Source organism: Apteryx rowi, unplaced genomic scaffold (assembly GCF_003343035.1).
Source record: "Apteryx rowi isolate R43461 unplaced genomic scaffold, aptRow1 scaffold_93, whole genome shotgun sequence".
Taxonomy (NCBI): domain Eukaryota; kingdom Metazoa; phylum Chordata; class Aves; order Apterygiformes; family Apterygidae; genus Apteryx; species Apteryx rowi.
In genome coordinates, this window is record NW_020451238.1 from 2,031,406 (window position 1) to 2,052,859 (window position 21,454).

The window sequence follows — 21,454 nt, forward strand, 5'->3', positions numbered from 1 at the left end:
GGTTATAAACATAATTTCTGGTTATGCAGATGGTTTCATATTCATACTCAGTACTGGAAAGTTGTCTGTTGCCCAGGCTCTGTTTTAGGCTTYTCAATTTGAGCATTCCCCCTGCAAGTGGAGGAACATTTGCTTCCTGCAATTTATTTATTTCCTTTAGTAAGATTTCTATTTACTGATGATGTGCTTCATCCAGAGGAGCCAAGCAAAGAAATGCAGTTGAGGGCTAATGGGTTCAGTGTGATAATTACATTTGGTGATAGTAAAATACCACTATTGCTAAGTAAAGGTTCAGCTCGCTGCTCTACTGGTAACAAGGGTTAATTCATAGCTACCGGACAACTGCACTGACTGTCACTGACTTCTTGCAAATCACCAGTAATCTATCTCGCATATGGCATAAAGACATATATTCAAAAATTTTTAACATATATTTGTCCTCCATTGAGGAAAAATAAATAGCCAAATACAAACCTCATGTCACTTTAGTAACATTGTAATTTTTTCCSTCCACTCTAACAATGAAAATATAATTAAAGTCCCAGGAAGATGAATTTTCTAGCGGGCAGGAGGCTCTGAAAAGTAACGCAGTTTTAAGAGCGCATGGTTGACACAAGCTGGACTGTAGCGTCCAGGACTCCCAGGGTCTGGAGAGAACGAGGCTGCATTGCCGTATTTCCCTGGACTGCCCATCACTGGACTATTTCTTCCTGGACTAGAATACACCGAAGCATTTGGAGGGCCAGCAGCAATGGTTTGGGACTTGAATCTTCCCTTCAGCGCTGGACTTGGCCAACTGAAAAAAAAAAAGTAATTTTCCATTTTATTAAGAAAACTGTAATAAGGAGAGCAATAGATTTATTCAGTCTCTCTTGTAGATCTAGAAAGAATGCACCAGCAGAGAGAAGTTGTTATACTGATCAGAGACAGGTCTGAGAAGAAAAAGTGACAGTCAACACAATGATGTATTACATGGAAACATGTTGCTTAATTGGTAAGATGTCATCATTTGCTCTAAAATGGCCATTAACAAAAGTGTGCTTGTAAAGCACAGTTTGGACAATTTTAGCCCAATGCCCCCATTAGTTAGAAAAGAGCATCAAGACAAAAAAAAAAGACCTGATCTTGCTTAGTGCCATGACTATTGCTGTCACTGAGTGAGCTTTCCTCCTCCTCTTTTTTTTTTTTAAATAGTATCTCTGTCCAGATGCCACAGAATATATTTTTTCTATAAGGAAAGAGCCAGATTTTTTTCTTAGATCAATGAGGTATATAAAATTTCTTTGAAAGCAGAGCAAAATATTTTATTATACTATAAAATCCTTTCATTTTTCTATAAATTTTATCTTAAGTGAGGCAAGCTGATGCAAGGTTGATCAGTGAATCATTGCTGTTCTTTCTTTCTTTCATACGTGTTCTTACAGGCAGCTTCTTAAGATAACCCAYTAGGGAAAACATACTATAAAAGCTAAAACTATTTTATAAAGTTTTTAAAAATAAAAAAAATAGTTCATAACTATGCAAAATATGTATGTGCCCAGCTTCTTAAAAACTTTTTGAAAACCAGTTTCCTCTTACAGACCCACCACTATCTGTATTGTGAGGTCTGATTTCTTTGCAGTCAAAAAAATCCTACAAACCTAAAACACTGCTATTTTGTATTTCATTTCTTTGCTTTTGGCAGCAGTGAGACATTGAAAAAGTAAGGAGGCTGACAAAGTAAGCCTTGGCACTGTCAATTAATTAAAGGTGTAATTTTTAAACATTATTATGCCATGTAACAAAGATTACATCTAAAAATCTTGTGGTCTATGTTAGCACTTTAGAAGAATACTTTGGACCTTACAAACAGTGTAATAAAAACAAAAAAGCCTAATAAATAGCCTGTTTCTTTCAAAAAAGGAATTGCAAAAGCGTGGGGACAACACAAGTAGACTTGGAAAACATACCATACCAGCCAAGCATATGAAAATATTAGCCTGTTTCTACCTCTCTTTAAATTACGGAAAAATCTTTCCGTGTTTCATGTTTTCTCTAAAAACATATTTAAGGCTTTATTTCAATGCACTATTTGAAATACAGAGAGACAAAAGAAAGCTTCTTTCTATTCCAGTGCCTAGCCAACAGGCCGCTTCTCTCCTTCCACTTACCCTCTGAACTTCTTTCATCCCTGTCGCACACTGTTTCAACTCTGTGTTTCAACTCTGTCCACAAAATTCCTCCTGCTCCAAGCTCTGCTAACTTAACACAGTTGCAATTCTCAGCTGCTTGTTCCAACTCCTACTCTGAATTTTGTGGCCAGTAGAGCCAGTCAATCATTTTTTTTWAAATTCTCACAAGCAAAGTGACTCTGTCTTTAAACCATGTTTTGAAAGACTATTGTTTAGTACCTATATTGAGAAAGTTTTAGTGGAAACAGTTCTCATATTAAAAGTGGAATTTTATGCATTTAAGAAGTCTAGAAGAAACAAAAAGAAAATAGAAGTYAGTATGGGTCATTTGATAGGTTTTTGCTCCTACTTCCTTTCCAATCTGTTGTGTGGCACTGGGTCATCTGTTTCTTCTCCGAGAACTTTATCATGACTATATAAATAAATTGTAGGCTGTCTAAGCAAGGGATTTCTTCACTGTTCTGGACAGTGTTTTTTTACAATGGAAATAAATCTTTGTGTTACTGCAACTATCAAAAGAAGCCACTTGTATGAAAAATATCACTGTAGGACCTGAAAAGCAACTGTATTCCAAATAAAATGTATAAACTGCATAGGATATATTCAGGCATCCCCAAAAATGCAGACTGCTTACTCATCTAGCAGAAGATGACATTCTTTCTAAAAACTTAATATACACCATCATTCACATTAGCAAATCCTTTGGACTGAGATAAAATAGAGTAAAACTAAAAACAGTAATAAAAAGATGTCTGAAGATATTAAATTCACTTTAAAACTACTGTGCGCAATCTGAGTATCTCAAAGCAATTTAACATTACTACACTGCATCCACAACAGGGATGAATTACCAAGTGATCTCACAACTACTATTAAGACCAATAAAGGATTCAAATACTGAGTAATATATCAGAGYTTTGAGCAACTTGAGACATTTACCAATTAGAGAACACAAATGCTCTTGAAACATTCGTTTTCTGTTTGAATAGCCTGTATAGCTATGTTGAATTTATTTGGAATCGCAGCGTACTGTACGGGATTTTGACCACAGCACCTTTCCATATTAGCAGGCAGGCATCAGCCAAAAGGGTCTGGTGATTCATCATTAAAACTGACTTACAGCTAATACAGCTGAATATTGAGGACTAGATTTTTGTGAGTGAGCAACAAGACCTGAAATTCTAGCCATTCAAGCTGTTCTGCAGCTGACTTATTAAAACATTGTTATTTCAACTCCTTTGACTGAATTTGTAGCAATACCTTTGCCTGTCAGATGAAGAGTAGGACTCCACTGCATGTTTCCATTTGTAAATAACAGGGTATTTCTGTGGATCAAGCTCTGCTGCTTCTATAGCTGCTAAGACATCACTATCCAGCTTCGATGGCTGCTCCCTAGAATATAAACAGAACTAGATGAAAAGAGAACTACATATTTGTCCAGGCAATTAGATATTCCAATTCTAAAAAACTTATTTTAGTTATAAGCAAACAAACTGCCATAGCTTCTTTAAGAACTCAGTTCCTCTATRAACTTTTTCCAGCAGGCCAGGTATAAATGGCTGTCCATTATTACACAGTAGTCTCTTAAGAGAAAAATTTTGGGAATGCATGAAAATTTAAGCTGAGGACATCCCAAGAACRTACTAAATACCTTACTGACCTAAGTCAGGCTCCTAATGAAGCACAAGCCTGTCACACTAATGGAAAACAGCAAAATTTTAACTTTTTGAAACTGATTTGGAAACAAAAACTTCTCTGTTCCTAGAGTTTTAGATACCGTGTTCAGGTAATTAATTGCAAAAAAACCTGCATGGCTACTGTACAGGTATTGAAGCTCTTTAAGATGATCATTCAAGGCTGACTCTAACTAGTGTTGCTTAGTATCATATAATCTTATTCTTATTATAGTTGATACTATAAATAGCATCTAAGTTTGCATGTACAGACCAAAGGAAAAATAAATGTTAAAAAAGACAATTCATACCCAAGGAGAAATAACTTCTCAGAATTSTCATTTGTGGGTGAAGTCTTCAAAAGAAATTTCTGGGAAGAAGATTCTTGACATTGTCGTGCCTCATTAGCCTGAAYTCCAGATTCTACAGACGGTCTCTCCATTTCTGATGGTATTTTGTTTTCTGTCCTTAACTTGGTCTCTCCAGGTTTACCTGTAACACTTGGCTCAGGAGAATYTGCCAGTGAAACTGCAAAGCAGGTCTTACCCAGCTGGTCCTTGGATATTCTAACCTGACTTGTTCCTTCAGCCAGAATTCCCGCATTCTCAGTTTTTTCAGTGATTTTATTCGATTCTCCTGCTACCTCTTGTTCTTGGAATGACAGTCTTTCAAATTCTGGCATTAAATTGGAAACAGGTGATACAAGGCATTCTTCCCCATCACGCAAATGCTTTCTGTCACTAATTATCCTTTCAGTGGCCACAGGATTACAAAATCCATTTTTGCTGGAAGAAACTGCCTTTTCATAGTGCCTGGGGTGACCTGATGTTTCTATAATGTTTACTGCATGCTCCATTGACAAGATATCACACTCGGAGTCTCCAATAGCATCTATGCTAGGTTCTTTGGCTGCAATAGGTTGGCTGTTATTACGTGCCGCATTCTGTCTGTTTTTAATTTCTTCTAAGCTCATGTCATCATCATCCTCATCCAAAAATGCTCCAACAGAAATAGAATTGCAGCACTTCTTACTCTTACCTGTGAACAATTTTAAGAAGAGCAACACATAAAAAGATTTGCAACAGAACTCCAATCAAATAAACTAGGAACACATACACAGTCTTTATGCCTTATCTATTCATTGATGCCCTCTATAATTTTATTTATGCAATAGCATTAATTAACCTAGCTAAACCTACAATACAAAATGACAACAACTAATCTTTTATTTCCTGTTCATTTGAGAACTGCATTTCCCACACACYGCACTTAAACCATTAACTGGCAAAAAAGGATAAAAATCAGAAAGCAGAACAGGGTAGGAAAAGGTTATTAATACAGAATAGCTTAAGTTTTCATCTCTTCCTAAGCACAAAGCCTTCATTTAGCAAACACGATGCCATTCTGGAAACTGAACCACGTTCCCTTATACAATAGAAATTTGGGCTCTGTAGCACTACTGAGAACACTTTTAAATCCAATGGGTCTAGCTTAGTAGTTCCCAACCACGGGAGGTGAAACTAAAATCTGTTTTAGGTAAAACGCAGGGTTAGCCAGAGGGCCAAGGGGTTTTCTTCCTGTCTCCTCTCCACAGCACCRTCCTTCTCAATTATTCCAGTGAAGTAGCCAGGCTGGTTCACTTGAAGACCCGGATCATCCATTTCAGCTACTTCCCCTTTTCAAATCTGTTGCTGCTGCCCAGCACCTTTGGGACCCCGCATCCAGTATCATCCCGATTTATTTCCCTTATGGGTCACCCTGACCCTGGTCCTCTAACCTCCAGTGACCATCCCTTTCAGGGTGTTGCTACCCCAACTTTAGCCCAGTACTGGAGCCCTTCAGCTCCATAATCGCACAGGAGAGGAGAAGGAAGGAGCACAAGGACTTGAGAGTAGTGTGTGCCTTCAGTCTGCGGCAAGCAGTTGTCTAAGAACGTATAAAAGCTTTCCTGGGTTTTGTTCAGTGTGTCTTTYGCCCTCGACTGTAGTGAATTATTCCTATATTTTAAGAAGTCTTTTTTCTGTATTTGTGCATGACAAAATTCAATAATCTACACAGGAATTCACAAAYGCTCTGAGTAAAAACATACTGAAATTAGAGGTTTTCTTACAGTAATTTCATTTAGAGGCTGCAATCAAGGACTGGACAGTAAGGACAGAGAACATGAACGAGTTGTGTTCTAATTCTACAGCCACACTGTTGTTAGCTAAATTCTCAATATTTATAATCAGACTGTTTGGATAACAGATTAATAATAGCAACCACAACAGGTGAATACTATTTCCCCTGAGGACCAAAGCTTTTTCCCTCCCTCTTCTCCCTAGGTACAACCTGTTGTTTGTAACATTTGCCCTTTTCTTACCAGAAGGATGTGGGGTTTTGTATCTGTTGCAGGTTTCATTTTCCCCTGTTTCTTGCTGAGCCTTTTCGCTCATTTCCTGATGACTCAGGTACTCTTCTAATTTTCGCAACCCCTCCTGGGAAGACAGATCAACAAAACAGCCCAGAAATTCCCAGTATTCAACCCACGGGAACCCCAGTTCATGAGCTAACTCCCTGCAATAAATAAAATAAAACGAATCATTTGTGAAGACATAAATATTAGTTTGACAATAACTTTTCTGAACACATTTTATCAGCTATTAATAAGACTATAAACGTGCAACTAGGCAACACAAATTCTGTAACAATCAGCGGTCTGCAAAAGCGATGTACACATCCTTAGCAAACAAAGTATCAGCTATTTTTTCTAGATTATTTTCCAGATTTTATCTACTATTCTTACAGTTAGTACCCATAAATATCACCATTTTAAGTTAACTGTATCTAGACATCTGATAGAGATGAATCCTTACTGATGCAGGCATAATTTGAATGATACTCCATTTAATTCTTTTATTTGGAAATGAGAGGAGAAGAGGGAGAGGAGGTGAGGGATTATTCTAAAGGAAGAAATCTAATCAGCTTGTAACAAACTTTTTTCTATACATTGCTGGTACAAAGTMTTTTAGCAGCAAGGACACGTGGTAACACACACACGCTTTTTTAAAAAGCAGAACATTTGTTTTAGGATCTTTTGATTCTGCTATCTTTTTAACAGTCTCTCATTTTACAGGAAAAGTTGGCTAGGCATAATTTTAGATCTTCCGCGAAATYAGGCAAGCGAATGTTTGAGAAAAGCATTCTAGATATATCATCAAAAACCATTAAAATATCTTTTCCTTTATTTCCAAAGCTGTTATCCAGGTCTCAGCTCTTTAGCTGAAGTCTTTCAGTTTACATAAAAATACAGTAAAGATCCATAAAATATTTACAGCAATAATTTTTGCCCTGATTGTTCACTAAGCAATAATTGTATGAACAGTACAAATGTTTTGCTTTTTCTTTTAATTGCCCTACTGCTAATTTTTTATACTGATACTTTTTTAGATACCTTCCAACTCTTTCAACACCTCTTTCCAGATCAGATTTCCTGACATTGTGAAAGAAGCCAGCTCTCTCTCGAGGTGGAGTCTTCCAAAGCCTGCGAAATTCTTCAGCCTTTAAAAAAATGAAAGAATTAAAAAAAATAAAAACCCCAACACCCCTCCCCCCACTACAATATGAGGTTAAATCGGCACCGGCTAAATCTCTGCCTATAGGTCTGGAAGACATTTAGCTGTTCTCTGCCTGTRTGTAAACAACTCAAGTTCTCCCACAGGTATTGCTCAACTCTAGTTTGAAGAGTCTCATTTTGGACATGAAGTTTCCCCTCCCAGTACGCTTACTGGTTTATTACTGCACTTTGATGTCATAACCGCATATTAGAATTACTACCAAAACGTATAATCACCTTAAAGTAATCTCTTCAGATAGCAAGTCAGACTGGTTTTAATTTATGTGCAGCAGGAAATACAGAGATATGTTTTACAACATTATAGTTTTATTTAATGACAAATGCTCTCCTGCTTACTGGTTTCTAGGATGAAAAGGTGGTAATTTTATATGTACATAGTTAATTCCATAGACTCACTCCGATTATTAGAATATATTCTTGCTGTTTATTCTGAAGCAGGATTTTGAACTCCTAAAGGGAATAAACCAATGGATTCCTGTAAACTCCCCAACTTTATGCCTTTACATGACAGAAATCAATGATAAAGGCTAAGAGCTACATTCAGACATTAAAAGGTTGTCAGCAACCAAAACAATGCATTATTTATACCCTAGATAAAAGTTGTTCAGAGTATAAAATACACTTACATTTCTGTCAGGTAAACAGAAAATTGAGCAAAGAGCGTATTTAGAAGAAAAAATATTAAGCATTCTGATAAAGTTCAGCCCTGGAGGAATTCAAGCATCACATGACAGAAAGTTCTCAGTCATCTTTATTTAGTATTTCTAAAACTGCCATATTTCCAGGGTGTTCCGATTAAACAAATGAGACAGAGAAATGCCTACAAATTTATAATATATTTAATTGGTATCTAAGTATTTCTCCTAAAAACTTCTTTTTTTCTACTATACAGTCACTACTCTTCCAAAACTATCCAATGCCTATTACTTAGCCATCAGCTTTTCCATTTAGAAAAAATTACTGTTACTTCAACAAGAAGAGGTGATAAACTGCTTCCAACATCTCATATCAATTTCTAGAAATGGGATAAGGTATAGTTAATTTTTTTTTAACCAATTCATAGCTACATCTAAAAGTTTTGTTTCATATAAAAGTTAGAGCAATTATTTATAAAGACAATGGTAGGCTTGTCAAACAATGCTCAGTGACCAAAATGATTTTCCAATAGAAAAAAGAAAAGAGCTTTCTTTTCAGTACCCTTCCACTTTTCCTTATTTATCCCACCTACTTCTATGTTTTCAGCAATAAAAGGGATTCAAACGTTTCTGTGCTTTCCTTCTTTATGGAAGAAAATCCATCTTGTTCAAGAAGAGGTGAGCCACACACAATACCGGAAACTGTAACTGCTGCCTATTAAAGTAACAAGCTACACCACGCACTGAACCATGGGTGGATGTTCTAATGGTTCTTTATTTAAGAAAAAAAAAAGGCATTAGAGTCACAGAAAGTTTGCATTATACTCTTACCTTTGAGGGGCTCATGGGGCCTGCAAAAGCTCTTATTGACAGTACTGGATCTTTGGGGCTGCCAGTGTATCTAGGTAAAGTTGTTTGGGGGCTACTGTCTGTCTGATCGGGCGACCACGGTGCCCCAATTACAGGAGCCGAGGAATTGTCATCTGCTCTCAAGAGTGGTACATAGTATCGACCTAAAATTAAATAGAACAAAGCTTTCTTAAGAAGCTTTTGTTACACCAGCCTGCTGCCCCTTTTAGGATGTATTTAAACATCTATATGGATCCATCCATATGGGATCCATATACATCCCATCCATACATCTGTATACTTGAACGTCCACTTTATTTCATTAGTAAAATTACTTGTAATTCAAACTCATTGTTTTAATACATACTAACAGCTTACAAATGGTACTTTAGTTCCAGTTCCCTTCTCTCTCAAATACAAAAATACCTGCATTGATATGTATATCCCTTTCCTAAGGATCGTCAACAAATTAAAAAACCTCCTTTCACAAATGCCTAAACCCACATGTGACAAAATAGTGAAAACCTCTAGGTCAAACACACTAGATGACTCCCTAACATGACAAATACATCTCTCATTCTGTAAAGGCCTTTTATTTGCCTTTAGATTAATCTTTCTGCTTCAGACTCACTGAATAAAATGAGAGCAATGCCTACAGAGCTATGGGGATAAACTTCTGATCTATATAAGTATTGACCATACAATTTAAAAGACAAAAGGCTTTCTGTTTCTTTTCAGTTTTAGTGTTTCTCTTTGGTTCTTAGAGCATCGTACAGCAACATCATTTATAAACAAGAATGCTACAGAAAGCAAACACAACAGAAGACAGCAAAGAGCCAAATTAATACGTGCCTGAGATAGTATAAAACTAAGTACAGACCTTGCAAATATTCTCTTAGCTTTTCTTTCAGTTCTGCAGATTTATTCTTGCTTCTTTCACAAACCACCTGTTAAAGTAATTTTAGTTGTTTGTTAGTAAAGCATAAGGCATCAATCTCAAATCAATTAAAACGTGTTCTTTTATAATAGTCATATTATTGGMCGCTACCCATCTAATCCAGTATTTTTAATTCATAGTAAAACAGACCACTAAAATACATCCATATCCATATAACAGACACTGTAAAGAAAAGGCAGTGAACCATAACATCTAGAACCTTCTCCCAGATACWATCACCACAAAATATTTTCAGTGCTAACAGGGATTTACACTCTAATCATGACACTGGTATCTTACTACAAAGCCTTCTCTTTACAGTAGTCATTGACTGTTTGAACTTGAAAAAAATTGCTTAGACATGATATTCTTGTTCTCAGTGTGGACACGGAGACACTTACTTCCGCTGGAGTTTGATCATACTTATTTCTTGGATTTTTTACAATAGCTGGGTGTGAGGTAAGCACATTAACAACATCCAGATTCCCAAACTTGCAGGCAAAATGCAATGGAGTATCAAATCCCTGCAATGGGGAAATGGAAAATTTACATGTATATGGAAAAATGATAAAGTCAATCCCACGTATTTTATTTTGAGACTGTGGAAAAAATAAAGCAAACATTATGACTAATTAACAGGACTCTTAATGAATCTTTTTCTACCATACTGTAGAATAATGATTATTAAAAAACACAAAACCCACGAACAGCTCATTTTTGCTAGATGTGAACCCTCTTACCCTCTTTCCATCTCCCTTATACTTCCTTAACACCCTCCAGTCATTTCCACAATAATAAGAAACTGGGAAACATTCAAGTCTTACCATTTTATCTGGTGTATTAAGGTAAAGGTCAACAATATATCGGATGCGCTTCTTCAACATTATATCGTTATCATCCGGATACATAAGCCGCATAAACTCAGGATTTTCCAAAGTGTCTAGTAATAACTGGCAGATACCGGGTTGATTTTCCTTGGCAGCAACATGCATGACATTGTACCTACACCCTTCCTGAAAAAAAGACAAACATTAGAAAGACCTGAAAGCTGAACAGCTTGCTTACCCCCATGTGCTTAACTGATTTAACTGCAAAGATGTAATGCTTCCCAGACTGAGTCTCATATTTAGATTTTTGTCTCTTTTTTCTTAAGAAAAGATATTTACAAAACAGTTTTTAAACATTCTCGAGTGCAAGAAATTGTACAATATTGTCAAGATGTTATGTACCTATATACCCACACTATTCTTACACTTAATCACATTATTCTTACACTCAGCTATACTCTGGTTTTAAATCCAGGGCAAAAATGTAGGAAAGAAGGTATATTAACATACCACATGATAAATGAAGGAGGTTCAGTAAGTAAAAAGAACAGGAAAACAGGCATAAATATAAAATTCAGTTTGCTGTAATGCATTACATATGAAATTTCAACAGTTTCACAAAGCTGGTGTGAAAAAAGTTATTTGTTAAACTAAGATTGTCAKGGTCTGCTGAACGGTACATTACACGTGGATTTTAGATCCAGAGCAGACGTTCGGAAATTTACAGAGGAGTGGTGCGTAGGGGAGCAGTGCTGTAGCAACATCTAAGTCATAGCCTAGACTCTACCCCAGCCTCAAAATCATGCCATTTAAAAAGGCTGGAATTATCTGGAGGAAATCAATACTATATGAAGACAAGACTATTCTTCATTACCAGATAAAATAAAACTATTCTCTCCCTAAAGGACTGCATACTCAGTTTCTTTACTCTAGCTCTCTGGAGCATAGCCAACTCTCAATTGTCATGGGTGATTTAAGGCAAGATATAATTGCCATGTTTCTGTTAGCTTTCAGCTAGCACTACGTAATGTTATGAGTAAGATTCCTTCTTTGATGATATCTTCAGCGGACACACTATTGACATGTTAGGATAGAAACCTCCTCCTAGATAGTTCCTTTTTGTCCAATACAAATGTAATGGTAGCAGCTAAAAACCTAACTCCTACCAAGGTTGATTTAAAGCTAAGTCATATTCTTACAGGAGATGTTAGCATAACACACGCACGCTGTCCTATCAGAGAACAAGTGAAAACAAAGTATTAAGTACTGCAACACTTTTTTTTTTTTTTTTTTTTTTTTTTTTACACTTTTCAGGCCTATGCTAGGGGACCTGCAGTCTGTGTTACAATAGAGTAAATAAAAATACAAAATCAATATTGTTTGTGTAGGACAAAGAATAGCTGAGAAAAATCCTACATATTCTGAATAAATGATTTTCAAACTCCACAGATTAAAGAAATACTGCCAAGCAAAGGCCCACTGCCTCACTTAACAAAGGCTAAATGCAGAGATGTTAAAGCTTCAAGAAAAGAAAAAAAAAGCATAAAGCTGATTAGTGCTGAAACAATCATAAAGCAACCAAGATACATGGAGACAAAAGTCAGGATACCTTGAGTTATTGATCAAATTAGGCTGGTGAAAAATGGCAGAAAAAATCAAGATGAGGCATGGAAATCTCTTTGACTGAATACACCAGGAAATATTAAGGAAAAAAAAAGAGATCAATTTAAAATCTTAATAAACTTCAAATTACACTGGATATATATTCAAGCAGCTGGTTCCAAGTATCTAACCTCACTGAGCAGACAACAGAGAACCGGTTGTAAGAGCTGTGGCCTCAGCTGCACACAACAATCGCTCTACCCCGAGTTTCCTGGAAGTTGATTTTACAGCAGCAGCAGGGAGAAGATGGGGTTATTCCAGCTCTCTTGAAAACGTCTAGAATTCTTTTTCATACCTGAACAACCGTTGGGTTGTCTCCAGATCCAATCAGATAGCGAGGGTTACTCCAAATAAGTTCTGAAAATGTTGCTATATCTCCTTTCTCAACAGCTTTCCGAAGTTTAGCAGTAAGATCTTGAGTACGTGGACTTTTATAACTGTTGGCCCTTTCCTTATTAGCAGTTTCAGTCTCAGGGGAGCATAAGCCATCTATCAAAACAGAAGTATCATATTTCTTTCCAGTGATGACTATATTCATATCTAGACCATCAAAATAAGCTTGTAATCTAAAACATTTTAGCAGCTTATCAGTAAATATCAGTATAAATAATATATAATAAATATCAGTAGTTAGCAAAAGGGAGGGAGGAGAACATGACTTAATTGTGTTGTAACCTCAGACTTCAATATGGACTGATAAACTTTTTAAATACCAATCTGGTTCCATCCAAAATTAAAAGCAAAGTTCAACCAGAAAGTTAGAATTTGCTGAATATTTAGAACTGCTTTTGCAGTTCTGTGACCACTAAATCACTTTAATCCGGCAACTGGGAATACTGTGAAATGTGATCAATGTTTACCATTTTATTTCTGAATTTAAGAACTTACTTAACAATTAAGTATGTTTTTAATATATTGCATAATTTTGTCAGTGTCTTATTAAACCTAAAACTCTTGAAGTCCATGAGTAAAATCAAGTCCTACCAAATATAACAATAGACTACTACACAACACATCTATCCAGGCTGTTAACAACATTTCATCTTTAGAAGGACAGCAACATTTTTTAATGCAAAATTCATGTGAATCAGTGCAATGACACTCACTTTTAACAGTAACAAATTTACTTTAAGGTATCACAGACCAAAACCTGCTGAAAACCATACACCAAAGACCATTCCTTAAATGTTTTAAATCCAAAAAACATGTAGATTTCCAGAACTCTAATTTACTCCTATAGTAGTTCTTTATAAAAGAAATGGTAGAGATATCAAAATGGCAGAATTCCAGTATGCTCTATTTTTTTGTTTGTGTTCCTGTACAAAACCTTGGTGCTCCTTTTCTGGAAAAGCATCAGCTGTAACTTTGAAGGACTACTTCTCCAAGGATGTTATTTTATACAGAAGAAAAAACAGATTTGAACAAAGGAAATTCAAATCTGCTTCCTATTGCCTGTTTCTAATTTCTTTTGAAAAAAAATTAATTAAATACAGGCTGTCATATCTGTTTGTACAGAGAAATAGTCATTTCATTTGATTTGAGTTAAGCTCTGAAGCTGTGATCTAACCTTTGTTTTTAGTTTACATTAAACAACAGTGCTTTAAAAGGACTTTAGTTTATTAAGATGCTTCACTATTCCACTTTTAATTTTTTTTCTGTTATTAGCATATTGTTTATGAGGTTGTTGGTTCTTTCCTCGTAAAAAATTAACAGACTGTATATTGCATTTATCATATACAGATGAATGCCCTCACTCACCTCTGTTAAATGATCCTGTTTTCACTGGAGATAAACATAAGGAGGACTTGCTCGGAGATGGGAAGTAATCGCAGATTCCTTTAGCAAATTTCTCAGCATCTTCTCTGTTTGAAAAAGCTTTGAATCGGGAGCCTTTAATCATCTTAACAGCTTGGAGAGCTTCCTTTTTATCTTCATAAACATGTACTCTCTCTGAAACAAAGTACAATCAGAATTAAATTATTTCAATACCTCAGAACTGTCCACAGAAACAGATTACAGAATTCTCAAACTATCCTTCTAGCTTTGGTCTCAAACAGTGTTTGTCTACCAAATGTGGCATAGGTATCAACAGTCCTTTAAAATTTTATTTTTAGAAAACTGAATAGAAGAATTATATACATTCCAGCTAACATCAGGTTAGATGGAAAAGAAATTGGTATCTGTGCAGTGTTTTTCCATACATATTGATCAATATTTGAACAACTTTTTGAAATAGATAAGCTAGCTTCAACAAGCGAGTATTTCACACCTAGACTGAGAAGCAAATTTAGAGCTTATTCAGCCTGGATTACCTTCTGTGTTCTGTTGTACAGAAAGATCAACTATATAAACAATCCACTCTCATTAACTTTAAGACTTTTCTACATAAAAATGCTTCTGTGAAAAAGAATACTTAAAACTGCCTCAGAGTATACGATGCCTTATGCACTACTGTAATCCAGTGAGTGATTTAGTGATTCCTTATCGCAGCGTTTATCAATAAAACGTGAAGAATGATCCATGCCTCTCAATACCATTTGGCATCAAGATGCAAAGGAAAATATGAAATTTGGTAGAAGAGATTATTTAAGCTTCAACTGATGACTGTATAAATAGGTTTTTGACTGATTATTTCTAGGATGGCTACTTTTGCTCTTGAGTGGGATTAAAGGCATATGCATAGGAGGGGTACAAGAGCAGAAGGAGGAATACATCTTCTTCATTTGAGCTGTAACTAGCAGAGAACCTTCATGTGTATCAGCTATTATGGCAGAACAGCTGCAATGTCTTGTAACTGTGTTTCTCTACCTCGGAAGATCCAACAAATACCACTTAAAGAAACAAAAAACACCTCAAGCAATGCCTGAAATAATAACATGGTGCTCATATCATCTACTATATAGAACAAAGTCTATTTAGACATGAATGTAAAATGCTTATCACTGGAAATATATAAGCAATTTAGTATGTCCGATTTAAGATAATACTTGCCGCAGGCAGAAGAGAACTTAGGGCCAAGCACAGAGCACAAAGATCTCCAGAACGTTTTATGGAACATGTGCTCTAATAATGTCATAAAGCATAACACAAATGATGCTATGTAAATTATTTATAATAAAGAAACTAAATATCATTATAAATGTCTACAGCCTTAGAAAGTAAAAATACAGAATGTATCTTTTAACACTCAAACTGCACAATAAATCTTTGTAAGAAGCAACAGTTTATATATAATTCCTCAAATGGATGCCTCCACTATCACTGAAACAGGATGCTTACGCTCTATGGTGGACTTTAGGAAGTGAGTAAAAGAGAATTAAAAACCATTCTTGGTTTTCCAGAGCAACAAACTAGTCAATTCAGGGAACAGCATTTATTCTAAACTCAAAGTAATCACACTATCAAAAACAGAAGATCTTAATTCCATAGATCACCTTCTGTAACATCTTCTTATAAATCTACCTCCTCATTTAACTACCTAACTAAGGATCACTGAACTCTCGGTTTCACTTGAAGGACTAGTAAGGACTTCATACAATAGAATTTTGAATTTAAGCCCTAAATGAAAATTTTGAGTAACTTGTAAAAAACAAACAACATTGTGACTATGTCCCAACTGAAACAGCCCAAATAATCATAAAACAATTGCAATCAGAAATTATACTATACCTGAATTAGCAACATTACAGGTAACTTATATAAAACTAAAAAGACAGTTGTTAACAACAATTAATAAAAATTATTTCTTTTAAAGATCTGCCTGATATTTAGTATCTTAATGCTAACTCACACAGATATGCCCATAATTGTCTCCTAACTATTTAAGCATGCACACAGAAATTATTTCCATTTTTGGCAAGATTGCTACTATTCTCTTCCTTTCTTCCCAAGGCGGGAAAAAAAAAAGGATCATGATAATTTTGACAGCTTGAAAACATCTGCAATCATGTTCTGCAAACAAAAGCTTTTTTGGTCACATTTGGTGTCCACCTGCCTACACTACTTCAATTCACCATTCTGTGATTCACAGTGCTATGTAACTAGATACTGTGGAAAGCACTCCTGAGGAAATATTATTTCCTCAAACTATATCATATGAAAACACGTGTTAGATTTGAGCACCTCAGAAATACACAGATGTTATTTACCATTTCTTGCCAATATGTCGTCATAGACTGGACAAACACCGTAGTATAGTGGAGGATCTCTGGACAGTGTCTGAGCACTAATTTGTGAATCAATATGCGCTGCTCCACGAACCAGAGCTGAACCATTCCTGTGAGTCACGGCATCTTCTTCTGGAGGGTTCAGACCTACACAGTACCCAAAGTCTGCCTCCTCAGAAACACTTCCATGACWGTTGCGATTCACTGCCGTGGTTTTCAAAGCCTTTCGTGTTTCTGCCTGGCTGTTATCAGAAGGGATGCTTCCAGCAGCCTCCTCTGAAAGAGCAGATCCATTTTCCTCCAATGCTCCCTGCTGTTCCAACAAAGCCTGAGCCAATTTTTTTTCAAAAATAGACCTAGTGGTTGAGGTAATGGGTCCACACTTCAGTCCTGCTTTTACAATTTCTTCTCTAAGCTCATCAGGGGTGAGCTGCTTCAATCGGGATAATATTGAATCCATTGTTATTTCACCTATGAAAGAAGGGGGGAAAAAAGTGAGATAAAACTGTAAAGAAGAAAACAAGTTTTTCCCTACTATTTAAGTGCTGTGTTAAAGTAAGAAAAAGGTGTGCCATAAGATTTTTTCTGATTCTGAAGAGATTCACACAAACACAGAGAAGACAAAATATTTCCAGTTAGCACAATAAAAAATTTTAAAGCTATTAGACTTACACTGAGAGCATATTTCCTCTACTCGTCTAACTACTTGAAAGAGTATTTATAGCTTACATTTTTCTTTTGAAATTTCATTACGACTTTTGAAATGAATATCAATTCAGAACATTTATGCATGAAAATTTATGACAGGCTGAAATAATATTTGATTCCTGTCAAGAAGAGAGCAGACTGGGTATGTAACAGTGTACAAACACAGGATGGCTGGATAGCCCCAGAAAGACACTCTGGTTAGGCAGTGCCTACAGCTAAAGGCACGGCAGTATTTCTATCATTTCAATAAGAATTTCTAGCTGAGAAGAAGTATAACCCAGGAGTATGATGCAGCAACCAGAGGAGTCTGTCTCTGGCAATGATTCAAGGCTGGAACTATTTGCACAACAGGCTGTTTCTCAGTCCCTGTTTCGAGGGCAAACAGCCAGACGACAAGAACAGCTGAACTCTTCAGATTCCCCTCCTCAGCAGAGGGAGTGGGAAGAATTTCTCTATTTCCAAATGAAAACCCTCCTCTCTAGTACACCACAAGTCCCTCTCCTCACTTCCCGCCATGTAATCCACACACTTACAGCTTATGTACGGTCAACACGCAGATACTGAAAACAACACGATGCCGATACAAATTGCTTGCTGTGAAAAACCTATGAACCTGAAAAACACAACTAAACTTGAAATAGAGGATTCAAGAGAGCTCAATAACATAAGGTGCTTTAAAATTATTTCAACAGATACTACACATATCCATAAAGGCTATGACTTTTTCCGGTTGTACACTATCCAGAAATCACAACTTTATGATAGAAATGATTATGCTGTCACGCTCCTTCAGCTTGTTTTCACTCCCTCCTTAAGTTACAACTACTCTATTGAAGTGGCCCTTCCTTCACCACCTATCTATATGTTGTTTTTTACTGGTTTGGATTGTGTTTATGGCATTTTTAGTACCCATTCAAGCAAGTTATTGCTCCATAAAAGGAAGAAAGAAGTAAAAATGTCATTTGAAAGATTGTATCTCAACACTAAGGCAATAATCAGGAACCCAGTTAGGACTATTCCCTGCTCTTATTTAATGCAAAGAGTTTTGTTTTCTTTTCCTCCTCTGCATGCCTATACTACTTTCTGTTGTTCAAACGTTAAGTTTTCAAAACACTTTTTTCAGCTTGGTTTTCAATTCCAGATTTCAGCCTGTTCACGAAACTTAGACTACCAGAACACTCATTTGCAGATCTTCGACATGAATTCACTTCTGTTTTTTAAAATCAGGCTATTTTTCAGAATCACATAACTACAAAATCTTACTCCATTACAGAAAAGAAATCTCCCAGGTATGAGAGTCACTAACGCCTGTAATCTTAAGCTAAATCTCAAAATATCACCCGCGGATGCACATGATCGTATGAGCAATGCCTATGCTGACTTCTAAGTTCTCCTGTTTTATGACTAGCCTTCACGGGTAGTCTTTAACATGAATCACAGCCTTCACTTTGATGTGCTTCGGCCTTTATCTAGGAAACTAATATGAGGCTTGAACTGTGAACGGCTGTACCCTAATACAGCAGAGCTGCAATATTCTAACTACCGGATCCTACTAGGTTAATCATTCATTCTGCCAAAGTATATAAACTCTGAAGTAATTCCAAAATAACACCTTCATCACTGAATTGTAGCTACAATATAATCAAACTCCCTTATTTTACCATGTGCATTGCCAATAGTAACATCACAAAATATAGCTATGAAATATGCTTGCCCATTTTGTTTTTTAAATTACCCAAAGATTAAGTTGGGAAATGAAGAACAAAACTTTGTACTAAAAAAAAAAAAAGGCAACAGTTTCCATAACTTTTTGCAACAGTGAATAAAGCCAAGTAAAATTTCCACTGGCATCTGAATTCAAAGCTATTACATTTCTAATACTAGGAAATACTATAGAAAAAGCACTAATGCCAAGCTTCAGACAGAGATTTTCAAATATTATAACAACTTGGCAGGTCTAGCCCTTGAGTTTGAAATTTTCCTTAAGGTGACAGAACTCTGAGTTGGTTTTGTTTGTTTGTTTGCTTTAATGTCTGATTTGAACATTGTGCACTCACAGAACATACTTCAGTCACAGGATATTTCACAAATATTAACTGGATCTTCACCGAAACTATGGGAAACAGGAGCATTTCAGCTTCAAAAAACAAACTGAGGCAAAGCAACAGTTGATGCTGATGATCTGCCTCCCAAAAGTATTCTAGCTCCCTTATGATTCCTTAACTTCCAGGGCAACCTCACTGCTAAGATTATCTGACTTGTGCACGGTCACACAAAGACAGAAGATGTGCAAAGACAGATGTCTCACTTGTTTGTAGTTCTTAATTCCCTAAAATGTTTTTGATAACATTTGATGCAATTATCTTTTAATCAAGTGATAAAAATGTGGCCATGACGTTAATTAGAAGAGTATCAAAGCCTGCTATTCAAATTGTTTTCTTTTTGAGATGGTGTAACTGAAAAACCACAATAAAGATGAAAACGCAGTCAGAAAGTTTATTACAGAAACAGCTCAATAAAAATATTTTTAAAGAGTAGACATAATATAATGCCTTGAAGAATTAACTGAGGAAATACCCCTATTTTTTTAGGCCTGAAAAGCAGTACAATCACTGAACGCTGTAGAAGAGCAGACACGTATGTACAATTCATGTACATCCAGTGTGCAGGCACATGCAGAATCTTTCTTCTTGGCTCATGGTTAAGTCAAAGTATGTAGGGAAGGACTGATTTCTCTGATATTTTATGTTTTGATAGAACTTAGTGCTTAAAAATACACGGACCAATTTTCTTCCTGATCTTTGTAAGAAAAAGAGTATGCATTTCATGTGTCCATTTCCATTTCTCTACAACTAAATCAAAGAGTGAAAGAACAAAGCAGACTATCAGTGAAGCAAAATCACCTAGATTTATTATCCACTGTTAACACAAAGAGTTTTATACAGTAAGCTTACTGTGGAAACAGGAAAAAAAAATTGCTTACACGACTACAGTCACTCAAGTGTCAAAGAGATGATGTTCAACTAACCTGCCAACTTGTTTCAGGGTAACATTTATTTCTCTGTTCATAAACAGAAGATGTATTTCTCAAAGCAACAGAGTTGTTCAAAATCCAATAGCAGTTAATGTATTACAGCCGTAGAGATCAATTTTTTCAATTAACAGTACGCTCAAACACACAAATAGTTTACTTTTCACATTGTATGGTTTTTTGGCAGCACTTTTGATGGTCTTTCAAAAAGAATGCAGCGTGTACTTATAAGTAAATACTTTCAGGATTCTTTAAAGTCAAAACTTTCATGAGATGTTTGTTTTCTGACATTAAGCTTTCAGCTATCTACCACAGCTAAGTATTTATTAATTTTTAAATGCATCATCTATTTTGATTTGCCCAAAACAAGAAGTATGGCTTGCAATCCTGAGAAATAGCTGTTTTATGATACTCCTATGATATTCTGCTACATACACATTGCAAAAGGCATTTTTAACCTTAAAACATGGTTTATATACTTTCAAATAATCCAGAGCACAGAAATCACCAGTGTAGTTACCTTTTTTAATTTAGTGTACAGGGTCTTGCAAGTTATCTTTAATGACTTTACAAATATGGTTAACTACTTAACCTTTAACAACAACTGCATATTTGAGGCTTTTCCCAAATGAATCAAAACCTGGAAGAATGCATATGAAATGTATTTCCCTTTGTCTGACTGCATCAGTATGAAACAGCAGAACAGGTTTAAAAAAAAAATAAGACTAGTACCATGACAGAATGAATAATCAACATTTAAGGATAGGAATATTATTACATTCCACTCCTCATTACAGCCTTCCATAAATGTACGATTTAAACGTACAGGCTTTTCTTTTTTTCTTTTGAAGGTAAGAATTAACTTAAGCATGAGACATATCCTGTCTTTGGCTACACGTCAATCGAAAAGGAAGTAGCTAGGATTTCACATGGCAGAATAATTGCGGTTATGCCTGGGGAAGCAACAAGAATAAGTTATTTTAGACATTTCTGTATTGCCTGTTGCCAGATTAACTAAGAGTTACAAACGCACCGATACGTGGCAGAAATACAACTGCAAAACACGCTTGGAATAAAAGCCAGGATTAAAAAAAAAAAGGAAAAGGAAAAAAGGGAAGACTTCTCGGGAGAAAAAACGACAGTAGCTTTAGAAAGCCCGCAAGTGAGGACAGGCTTCCC

At 35.9% G+C, this 21,454-nt stretch overlaps 1 protein-coding gene across 2 annotated transcripts in view; it reads right to left on the bottom strand.

Moving 5' to 3' along the window:
• Positions 1-412: 412 nt before the first annotated feature.
• Positions 413-21,454, bottom strand: part of ANKLE2 (ankyrin repeat and LEM domain containing 2) — a 21,503-nt gene continuing 461 nt past the window's right edge. The window contains exons 1-13 of one of the 2 annotated variants that reach the window (XM_026091909.1): positions 17,778-17,903; positions 16,519-17,007; positions 14,129-14,320; positions 12,666-12,859; positions 10,706-10,894; positions 10,283-10,405; positions 9,825-9,891; positions 8,927-9,108; positions 7,278-7,384; positions 6,207-6,400; positions 4,156-4,882; positions 3,432-3,563; positions 413-796 (exon numbers count right to left, since the gene is read on the bottom strand). In XM_026091909.1, coding sequence (XP_025947694.1) covers positions 559-796; positions 3,432-3,563; positions 4,156-4,882; positions 6,207-6,400; positions 7,278-7,384; positions 8,927-9,108; positions 9,825-9,891; positions 10,283-10,405; positions 10,706-10,894; positions 12,666-12,859; positions 14,129-14,320; positions 16,519-16,996 — 2,823 coding nt within the window. In that variant the 5' untranslated portion in view covers positions 16,997-17,007; positions 17,778-17,903 and the 3' untranslated portion in view covers positions 413-558. Of the gene's footprint in view, positions 797-3,431; positions 3,564-4,155; positions 4,883-6,206; positions 6,401-7,277; positions 7,385-8,926; positions 9,109-9,824; positions 9,892-10,282; positions 10,406-10,705; positions 10,895-12,665; positions 12,860-14,128; positions 14,321-16,518; positions 17,008-17,777; positions 17,904-21,454 lie in introns of those variants that run through there. The other variant, XM_026091910.1, reaches the window with a different exon arrangement.